At 41.5% G+C, this 11,973-nt stretch overlaps 1 protein-coding gene across 1 annotated transcript in view; it reads left to right on the top strand.

The window, feature by feature from the left end:
- The first annotated feature begins 11,549 nt into the window (after positions 1 to 11,549).
- The window catches only part of PRKAG2 (protein kinase AMP-activated non-catalytic subunit gamma 2), a 208,607-nt gene continuing 208,183 nt past the window's right edge, over positions 11,550 to 11,973 (top strand). The window contains exon 1 of the mRNA XM_069958857.1: positions 11,550 to 11,913. Within this exon, the coding sequence (XP_069814958.1) occupies positions 11,821 to 11,913 (93 nt within the window). The 5' untranslated portion in view covers positions 11,550 to 11,820. The remainder of the gene's footprint in view (positions 11,914 to 11,973) is intronic.

Raw genomic sequence — 11,973 nt, 5'->3', positions numbered from 1 at the left:
AAATCTTATACAATTTACCGCATTTGGTGCAATTCTGGCTAAAATAGCGCCAATTTTGACTGAATTAGCGCTAAAAATTTTGCTATTTTACAGCGATTAGAGTGACGAAACTCTCAGTATGAAATCCACTGTTATATTGTACGTGTGAATCTACCCTAACAATAAAATAAAATTCTAAGTATCACAATCATATACACACTGTATATATGATAAGTTCAGGAGCTTACCTAATGTGGAGCTAATGCCTCTCTGTCCAGATGAGCTCCTGTGCTGTCTGATGATCTGATGTTCTGGCCGCCCTTGCTCCGTCCCTGCACTGTGATCGACGGCATGGGAGCAGAGCCACCCTCACTTCCTGTCCACTATCAATACAGTGCTCTTGTTATTGATGAGTATTTATTGACATGGAGCAGTAGAGCTAAAACAGTGACACCTAGTGGCCATAATATAACTTTGAATTACACACACACACACAAAACATTTTTTTTAAAATAAGTAAATTACAAATATGCTAGATATCCCTCCTGGGAAGTAAATCTGTTGCTAAGGGGTGGGTGCCTCCCAGCGGGGAGATCACTAAAACCACCCTGATACATAGCCTCTTAAGTCCCACTGAGTTGCAAGTATTAGGGTATAAATAAGGTAATACCAGGGTGGCCCCCCCCTTACATCAAAGTCTAACTTAGTTGAAAGTATTGTGATAGTAGATAGTAGAATTCTGCCTAATGGCGGCAATGAATAGTAGAACAACAAAACACAACAATCACTAAGATCAGGGAGATCAGCAGGAAAATTCAATGGTGTACTCATTCAAGAGTCTCCATTGATACCATGCCCCTAAAAACAAGGGGCTACATATCAGGGTGGTTTGGTGATTTCCCTAATGGGAGGACCACTTAGCAATGGGTTTCCTCCCCAGGAGGGATATCTGTCTATTTCCTTTTTTTGCATATTCAAATTTTTTTTTTTTTGCTGATCTCCCTGAGCTCAGTTATTGTTGTGTTTTCCATTCTCTCAGATAGTGATCAGCTATCTCCTCTAAAAGCAGTGGTCTGGCTGGTGTATATTGTGCTACAATTCCTGTAACCCATACTGTGTGCTGTATAGATACATACTGTAACTGTATGTGTATGTAAAAATACAAATGTGGTGTACCCTAGAGTAATTTTTTTTAAAAATAGTAACTATTTGTGAATACAAGAAAACCGCATAAAATGACTGGCATACTGGAGAACGAAGATTTCAAAACCCCATCGCATGCATGTGACAGGTGGCACCCTAGAGTGTAACCAAAAAGGTCTACCCTGACCAGAACCAGGAGTGTAACCCAGGCCGTTATATATCCTGTATATTGTATATTATCAGCTAGTATAAAACTTTACTAGTAGCTTGATGGCTCTATCTTTAACAATTGCTGTCAGCTGCGCACAGTTAATAGCTGGAAAATGCACTTTTTACTAGATTACCATTTAGTTATGCATCCTGTAATATACCAGTTTCCAGGTACAATAGGATATTCCCTATAAACTGACAGCTGTTCTTGATCTCATAAATAAGGATGTATACAAGTGTTTACACTCCTCACACAATAAAGCTATTGTCCTGTATTTCATTCTCGCATATAATGGATTCAAGGTCTGCAGCAAGCTGCTTTAAGAGTTTGTAGAGAAGTATAAACACATAATGCTTTCCTATTTACATACTGCATAGGATTTTGAAAAAAAAAATAAAAAAAAAAATTAAAACCTAACATAATAACATCTCATATGCTTGTATTATGGTAGTAGCCACACAGGGTATAAAAACATATTCGTTTTCCTATCTGACTGTACACTTCCATGTGTCTTTAACATTTTCTGCTTCATGGCTATTGAAAACGAGTGAAATGGTTCACAGGAAAAACAGACTTGTTGTGACAGTCCGGAGTCTGACATCTTTTGTTGCCGCTTAGTGACCTGTGGACAATTTAACAAAATGATTCAAAACCGTTGATTCTGTTGTTATGTTCATAGAGACCGTAGTTTAGTGGGAAAGGGATTGTTTATTTCCTATGGCTTATCTTCATCTCTTGATAGTATTATGTAAGAAAAGCTACAATAGTGTGTGCAGTGTTTTTTTTAACATGCAAAATTTTTTTTTAGGAAAACTAACAACAGCTCTGAAATGTTACATAATATGGCCGTATATTTGTCTCGGCTGTCCAAAAAGACGGCCAAAAAAAAAAAGACGTTGTTGCAACATAGCCTTAAAGTGGGATTCTAGCGAGGGTTTAAAAAAAAAAAGAAGAAGAAATTGCGGTGGCTGCGTTAAAGCGTGAAAGCATATTTAGTTACTCCAATCCCAGACAGCTGCTTCTAGTCCCTGCTGCTCATCACTGTTCCACATCTGGTGGGTTGACTGTAAAGGAAATGCCCGCTCAGCCAATCACTGGCTGAAGCTGGTGCCACTAGGTATGTCTGTGAGTATGAAAGGGTTAACACATATACACACTGGGAGGAACCCACAAGAAAGACAGGAGAAGGTTTCTGTAGTTGAGCCTCCCTACTAAGAGAAGAAGGAGGAGGAAGGTCAGTGGAGACTGAGCCTCTAGTAAGAGGATGTGTTAGAGTTGTGTTCCAACAGCCTCTGCTGAAGATGGTTAAAAGGGAACTCCAGCGATCCCATAAAAAAATGCACAAAAAGCATATAGATGAACTCACTGATACCCCACTGATTGTTTGACACCTTTCCAACTTGTCTACGCTGCTCTGAACTTCATATTCAAACTTTTACAAATGATTCCTGTTCTATATCATGGCATCTGTCTGGGCATATCCCAGCATGCATTGCACCTCAGAACCAACTGTTGGGTACTCTTCCCGTCTTGTAGTATCTGCCCACCACTGGCTCGATCTGCTTTTTCTTTGCACAGTATCTATCTATCTATCTATCTATCTTTCTATCAATTCATCTACATAGATTACAGAAAGAGATGAAACAACAGTGTCTTCTTTCCCCTATACTACCCAGGAGAGGTTGTTATTTTCCCGCCCTTGGTCAGGTGATCACTGTGTGATGTTAGGGGTGAGCAGGATTACAGATGACATGTTACAGCCTATCTGGAAACTGAGGAGAGATCATGTGACTTCTGTCTCAAAAGGGAGGACAGAGGAGCGAAGTCAGAGTGGTGTAAGTGGTGTTAGTGTCAGGGTGTGAGTCAGAATGTCCTGCAGACAAACAGACCAAATCATATAATAGAAAGCTATTACAAACAAGCTTAGTTTATTGGTGGGGATTGGACAGGGTTAAATCTTTCTTAACCAGAGTTCCCCTTTAAGAGCAGCTTGGGACAAGGCAGAGTATTTAGTTCATGCAAGCATGAAATTGATGCTTGTTCCTAAGATCTTCATCCAACTCTGTACTGTAAAATACCACTGTGTACCCTGTGGTGCCTGTGAGCTGTTTGTGGGAATTCTGTGCCATATACTAGTGTACATTTATGGTGTTTCACATTGTTTAATATTGCTGTATTACTCCTATGAGAATTCTGAGTCTACCTTAGAGTGAGATAAAACAGATCACAGATCAGATTTATGGCTCTACAAGGCATTGCTCCCACCTAACCAGAATCCTTCTCCACACTGATGAGGGGCAACACTCTGAAACAGCTGTATGTGGATGGTTACCTGGCTTTGGTTTTTCTCTTGTCATTACATTGACTTATAGGGCTACTTAATATGGTGGTTTTGGTGCCTACAGGAGCCACCCCTGGGCTGGGTCCTTCCCGGAGGAATATCTGGCTAGTCCTGTGTTTCAAAACTCTCAAATGAGACTCAATGGTTTGTTTTTTTAGTTTTTGCATATTCATAGTTTAGAGTTAGGAAGGAAGACAAGCATCCAATCTCCCGTCTCCCAAAGTAAGGGTCAGTTGACACGGAGTAAAACTGACGAAATTCCACGATGGAACGCTCTGCCACAGGATTATACTGGCAATCTATGGGAGGGCTTGTGCGCCTTCTCTCTCTGCTCCTCTCCACTCGGAAGAATTGACATTGAGAGCTTCATTGCCAGGCCAAAAAAAAAACAGGATCACTTGGGCTGTAAGGAGTCAAAATTATATCCTGGTGATATCTTCCTAGTCCATATCCTGAGGAAGAACAGAAAAGAGTCATGTGAGAGACTGTACGGAGAAGTCCTATAACTTTGCTAGGACCTTTCAGAGCTTCAGCCCAGGCCTAGATAGAGCAGACCTACACCTACACCTCAGTACTACTTATTTCTTGAAAATCCACTGTGAGCCAACCAATGATAGTGCACCCGTAAAGGAAGAGAACGTTGGACTACTGTTTTGTTGTGAGCTAGAGTGGAGCATAGAGTTTCTGGAACTCCTATTTCCTACCTCATTATTCCCTTGTTCTATATCTGTTGCAATACTGTTATTAAAGTCTGTATCTCCATTTTATTGTATGAATCATTTGCCAAGTGAAAGACTTGGGAATTACGATCTTTAACATTGACATACATTGCAGCCACCAGTGATCAGGAGGGAATTCCTGAGAAAGTTGGTAGCCTAGCAATCTTAAGGAGACCCACGGAGATCCCAGGCAAGAGTAGACAAGTGGCTGCTTCTACCTTGAGTGAGTAAGGCTATATCAGAAGGTAACATTGCTGTTTCAGGCTACGTTCACACTACGTAAGTTTCCGGCCGTAGCGCGTTCCGTGAATAAGCGGCCGGAAACTTACATAGTTTGCATACAATGGAAAGTATACGATCTACGGGCGCACAGTTCACACTACGTACGAACTTACGCCCGGATCGTATGCGGCGCCGTAAGAAATGAACCAGACCATTGTTTCCGGACGGAAATGCCGTAACTTACGCCCGTAGCGTAACATGCAGTCCCGTACGTAGTGGTGATTTCTTCATTTTGCCAGCTTTTTGTTCCGATCCAAAAGGTTCTGTGGGGTGTCCGGGGCTAGGCGAAGATTTCCAAGTAAAAGACCGCTGTTAGATCGCTACGAAGAGCGCTCGGGAAGCGTAAGTACACTACGGGCGTAAGTTCGCGGTCCGTACGTATCCGGCCGCAACTTGCGTAAAGTCCCGGCCGGAGTTTCATACGTATATGTCCGGCCGCGAAAAATATGCGGCCGGACATATACGTAGTGTGAACCTAGCCTCAAGCTGTCAGATATCTTTAATGCAACCTGGCCTCCTGGGGGATCAGTGTTGTGGCACACAGTTCTCTTGGCTCCAGTGGTGCCTTGGATTACGAGCATCATTCGTTCCAGGCTGTGCTTGTAATCCAAATCACTCTTATACCAAAGCAAATTTTCCCTTAAAAAATCACTGATATGCAGACAATTGGTTCCACCCCCCCAAAATAATGTTTTGTTTTTTTTTAATTCTAAACATAATGTAGAACAGATGAAACAAACATTTAGAAAGAGCTGAATATGTCATGTTATAAGTTACTGTACAGTATAGCGATCAGCATGTGGAGTATAATGTATAGTACAGTAAGTCCATAAACCTGATAACACAGCAGCAGTTTGTACATACAGAATGGAACTGCAGATTCCCATACTGCAGTAGCGTAGTACAACAGGCTAGAATAGAGAAGCAGGGCTGATGTCAGAGGTCTGTGTGGTTACATGAGGGAAGGGGTGTGTGTTCAGCATTGACCAATCAGGAAGTGAGAATCACAGAGCTGTGCAGGAGGACAGTGACAGAAACTTTATATACAGCAGTTTCAATGGTGTATAGGTGAGTGTGAGTGCAGGCACATAATGGCAGCAGTGTGTATAGCTGAGTGTGAGTGTAGGCACATTATAGCAGCAGTGTGAATGGCTGAGTGTGAGTGCAGTCACATTATAGTAGCAGTGTGTATAGCTGAGTGTTAGTGCGGGCACATTATAGCAGCAGTGTGTATAGCTGAGTGTTAGTGCGGGCACATTATAGCAGCAGTGTGTATGGCTGAGTGTAAGTGCAGGCACAATATAGCAGGAATGGAGAGGATGGGAAACACAAGGGCGGACAGAGACTGCAGGGAGCATGAAGGAATGAGCAGGGCAGATGTGGGTACATAAATGCAGCGCTCTCTGTTTGGGGAGAGAGGGGTTACAGCTATGAAGAGCTTACCTCCACAGTCCTGTCCTCTGATGCAAGTCCCAGACAGAAGTGGCTCTGCCATGATTTGGAAGGTGAGGGAGACTTCCTGGGTCAGAGTACAGGGCTGTAGACCACCCTGTGCAGGCCATGCCCCTTTCTAACTCTGCCTCCCACCCAGGACAGGGAGCTCTTAAACCAAAGCAATGCTCTTAATCCATGTTACAATTTTGAAAAACTGTGAGCTCTTCTTACAAAATGCTCTTAATCCAAGTTACTCTTAAACCAAGGTACCAATATATATATATATATATATATATATATATATATATATATATATATCCAATGCATTCCAAACGTTTTCACCGATGATTCTGCACTTAATACCCTATGAAAGATAATTTACTTAAAAAGAAAAAAAATTATGAGTATTTACACAGTACCTATTTGACCCTCCTTTAACAGTGATTTTAGCCTCCAGTTCCAGTACTCTTGGGTATGAGCCCACCTAGATCTGGGGATTTCCTGCCCCTCTTCTCTGCAGTTGTCTCTCGAGCCCTGTCAGGTTGGATGTGGACTTGTTCTGAGATATTCAGTTGAGTTCAAGTTAAAGGGGCACCGCGCTCCCATCTCAACTAACATATTAAATGTGTAGGGCTTCTCATATTTTTGCAAATACATGTTGCTCCTTCTCCTGATATTACACCCTTCGCTCCCATGCCTAGGTTACTGACCACCACTCGTAAAGCAGTGATCTGTTTGTTTGCTGTTGAGGCCCAGAACACTGTATAGACTATCTCTGTACTTTACTTCATTCAGAGTTCTCTTAACCCTGACCAGTCTTCCTGTCCCAGACACTGGTATTGAGCAGGTGATGAGCAGAGCCTGGTTTCCTCTAGACATAATAGATTTATAAATTTTTGGAGATCATTGTGCTATCTGGAACCCAGTAAAGGTGCAGAAACATCTCAGAATGGTGAGGACAAATGGGAGGCCTCAGAGCTTAAAGGGGTACTTTAGCAAAAATATTTTTCTTTCAAATCAACTGGTTTCAGAAAGTTATGTAGACTTGGAAAGGTTTTATAGAGCAGGAAAGGTTTTCTATGGGGATTTGCTACTGATCTAGACGGTTCCTTTCGCGGACAGAGGAGGCAGCAGAGAGCACTGTGTCAGACTGAAAAAAACAACATTGCCTGCAGGACATACAGCAGCTGATAAGTATGGGAAAACATGAGATTTTTAAATAGAAGTAAACTACAAATCTATATAAATTTCTAAAACCAGATGATTTGAAAGAAAAAGATTTTTGATGGATAACCCCTTTAAGTTAAAGTGTAATAGCAAAGGGTCTGATTACTTGATTATCCATTGAAAGTTTAATTTTTCTTCCTAAATAAATGTGCAAAAATTTCTAAAATTCCTTTTCTACATTCTGATTATTGGGTATTGAGTGCAGATCTTTTATTACATGGCATATAATTGCGGTCAGAAATACCCCTGATTCTTAAATATCTCTTTGGTGATGACAGTGTTAAGGAAAAAAATCTGACAGTACGCTGTAAAAACAAACCCTCTCCAGCGCCATCTACTGACAATATTAAAATGTGCAAGCTGCATGAATTTACAGAAAAGTCATTGTGCAACCTGTGTCTCCAGCAGAAACAATGCAGATCTATGTATACTGATAAGTCACCATGACTCTCATGATCTCTCGAGATTCTCCAGATATTCTAGATTTGATCCAGATGCAGTAAACAGGTTTTCTTAAAGGAGAAGTCCAGCAAACATTTTTAATAAAGTATTGTATTGCTCCCCAAAAGTTATACAAATTACCAATAAACACTTATTACGGAAAATGCTTATAAAGTGTTTTTTTTTTCCCTGCACTTACTACTGCATCAAGGCTTCACTTCCTGGATAACATGGTGATGTCACTTCCTGGATAACATGGTGCGGGCTGTGGCTGCTGGAGAGGATGATGGCAGGGGGGCATGAGGCACACAGGGCACTGGAGGGACACTGAGCATCCCTCTGCCATCATCCTCTCCAGCAGCCACAGCCCGCACAGCTCTAAGAGTCGGGTCGTGACATCACCATTTTATCCAGGAAGTGACATCACCATTTTATCCAGGAAGTGACATCACCATTTTATCCAGGAAGTGAAGCCTTGATGCAGTAGTAAGTGCAGGGAAGAAAGCATTTTATAAGCATTTCCTGTAATAAGTGTATATTGGTGATTTGTATAACTTTTGGGGGGCAATACAATACTTTAATAAAAATTTTCACTGGAGTTCTCCTTTAAGTTATTTTTTATTGTACAAAACTAAGTAAAGTTTTACACTCAGCATTTTATGGCAGTTTTCTATCTAGTTTTATGAGCCAAAGCCAAAAGTGTACTCACTGCCAGTGACTGCCATGGTACCTGATCAGCACCCTACAATTGCAGTTTTAGGGGCTCTCAATCAGAGATCTGACAGACAATGATCCTAGCATTAAGGGAGAGGGTACAGCTTCTAAGCAAGCTCCATACTTCCCCACCCATCAAAGATTTAATTCTATAAATGGCATTAGATGGCAATTTCATGGTAAAATGTTTCCTTTAAACATCCAAAGTGCACAAAAAAAGAAAAAAAAGAAATGAAGTGTAAATGGATAAAACAGGAGTCTATGCATGTGACAGAACTGTCATCTGAAAGAATTGGGATTTACAAATTGTTTTCTCAACAATGAGTGATTCCATAATTTTTCCTCTTTTTTTTCTCAATGCTTGAGAGAAGTTCAAAAGCCCCATAAAGAAAGAATGGTGGACTGACCACATATACATGGAGGGCTCCCACTATGATCAACTGGGAGAAGTTTGTTTTGTGTTATATCTATCATTAGTCTATGTGTTACAAAGTGTGGTGACACATCATTTTTTCCTACTTTACATTATCCCTGTTCTGTGACATCACTGTGTGCATTCTCCCTGTATTATTATGATTCTATGTTTATCTCTATAATGTGACATCACTGTATGCATTATCCATTGCATTATGATTTAGTCTATGTGTACACATATCACTGGGTAATTAGCCAACGACTATGACATCACTGATTAATATACCTGTTCTGTGACATCATTGCCTAATATACCTATTCTATAACATCACTGCTTAGTATACCTGTTCTATGACATCACTGCTTAGTATACCTGTTCTGTGACATCACTGCTTACTACACCTGTTCTGTGACATCACTGCTTACTACACCTGTTCTGTGACATCACTGCTTAGTATACTTGTTCTGTGACATCACTGTTTACTATACTTGTTCTGTGACATCACTGCTTAGTATACCTGTTCTGTGACATCACTGCTGAGTATACCTGTTCTGTGACATCACTGCTTACTACACCTGTTCTGTGACATCCCTGCTTAGTATACCTGTTTTGTGACATCACTACTTAGTATACCTGTTCTGTGACATCACTGCTTACTACACCTGTTCTGTGACATCCCTGCTTGGTATACCTGTTCTGTAACATCACTACTTAGTATACCTGTTCTGTGACATCACTGCTTAGTATACCTGTTCTGTGACATCACTGCTCAGTATACCTGTTCTGTGACATCACTGCTCAGTATACCTGTTCTGTGACATCACTGCTTAGTATACCTGTTCTGTGACATCACTGCTCAGTATACCTGTTCTGTGACATCACTGCTTAGTATACCTGTTCTGTGGCATCACTACTTAGTATACCTGTTCTGTGACATCACTGCTCAGTATACCTGTTCTGTGACATCACTGCTTAGTATACCTGTTCTGTGACATCACTACTTAGTATACCTGTTCTGTGACATCACTGCTCAGTATACCTGTTCTGTGACATCACTGCTCAGTATACCTGTTCTGTGACATCACTGCTCAGTATACCTGTTCTGTGACATCACTGCTCAGTATACCTGTTCTGTGACATCACTGCTCAGTATACCTGTTCTGTGACATCACTACTCAGTATACCTGTTCTGTGACATCACTGCTCAGTATACCTGTTCTGTGACATCACTGCTTAGTATACCTGTTCTGTGACATCACTACTTAGTATACCTGTTCTGTGACATCACTGCTCAGTATACCTGTTCTGTGACATCACTGCTTAGTATACCTGTTCTGTGACATCACTACTCAGTATACCTGTTCTGTGACATCACTGCTCAGTATACCTGTTCTGTGACATCACTGCTTAGTATACCTGTTCTGTGACATCACTGCTCAGTATACCTGTTCTGTGACATCACTACTTAGTATACCTGTTCTGTGACATCACTGCTCAGTATACCTGTTCTGTGACATCACTACTTAGTATACCTGTTCTGTGACATCACTACTTAGTATACCTGTTCTGTGACATCACTGCTTACTACACCTGTTCTGTGACATCCCTGCTTGGTATACCTGTTCTGTGACATCACTGCTTAGTATACCTGTTCTGTGACATCACTACTCAGTATACCTGTTCTGTGACATCACTGCTTAGTATACCTGTTCTGTGACATCACTACTCAGTATACCTGTTCTGTGACATCACTGCTCAGTATACCTGTTCTGTGACATCACTGCTTAGTATACCTGTTCTGTGACATCACTGCTTAGTATACCTGTTCTGTGACATCACTACTTAGTATACCTGTTCTGTGACATCACTGCTCAGTATACCTGTTCTGTGACATCACTGCTTAGTATACCTGTTCTTTGACATAACACGTATTTATCTTCTCTGTACTGTGACATTTCTACACTTACTATTCTAGCCCTGTGACATCATTGTGTGTTATTATTCCAGTGTTATATATATATTACTATGTGCATTATTCATGTTCTGTTACACACTGGCGAGTATTATTCCTGTGCAGTGACATCACTGAGTGTTTCCAGGGCCATAAATATATAAGTGTGGTCAGACATGGCGCCTCAGGTGGCCTAATAATTCCTATGCTACATATCAGGATGCCAGGGGAGGGGCTGTAGGCACAAGATACAGTGTAAGTTTCTCTTTTATTACAAAGTATAATATATATACTGTATATATATATATATATATATATATATATATATATATATATATTTAACTCCGATCTGATGGCCTATTCGAAACTGGCAAGATTATTTCAGTGCACGTTGCAGCAGCTTAAAGGAAACTATAGGGTTAAAGCCGAGCTGAATGTGCTCTGGTAGAGGGTGACGCAGCAGATGGAAGATGCTCATTACTGGAAGTGCACAGTAATAAACTAGGATCCCAGGCTATTGCTTTCTGCATATACAGATATGAAAGTTGCATTCACTTCCTGTGTGAGTGGAGCTCATGGCTGAGCTGCGTGTTTTGGCTTCTGTCAGATGTAGGAAATGTGTGGCACCACCCCTCAGTGAGAGGGACGGATTTACAGGGCTGTGCTGCTGATTTGTACACACTGGAAGTGACAGTCCTGAGCTGATTAGTGCATGCTGATCCCCAGGGCTGCTTATTCCATAAACTCTCCCAACTGGTAGGGTGAGGTCCGCTTACTCCACCGAGGGGCGTGAGCTGCTGCCAACATGTTTGCATTCCCCAGCATGAAGGGCTATGGACTTCTTGGCTGGTTGAGCCCCAACTAGTCACCTGGAATCTCTCGCTCTGGCGTTGGCAGTTCTCCACATCTGTCGTGATATCAGCGACAAGTTGTCTTAAAAATTCCGGGGCGATAGATCAAAGAATGGGAAGCACAGCTATGGATACTAAGAAGAAGAAGGAGCTTTCCAAAAAGACCAGCAGCCAGAAGCGGAGGATGCTGAGGGTTCATATACCTGTAAGTATCCCCCTCCCCCAGATGTACGTCTGCTCAGTTCTTGCACATCTGGCCCCCCTC

The sequence above is a fragment of the Dendropsophus ebraccatus genome, chromosome 2, assembly GCF_027789765.1.
Source record: "Dendropsophus ebraccatus isolate aDenEbr1 chromosome 2, aDenEbr1.pat, whole genome shotgun sequence".
NCBI classification, from domain to species: domain Eukaryota; kingdom Metazoa; phylum Chordata; class Amphibia; order Anura; family Hylidae; genus Dendropsophus; species Dendropsophus ebraccatus.
The sequence above is the reverse complement of the archived record's forward strand: the minus strand, read 5'-3'. Positions and strand labels throughout refer to the sequence as shown.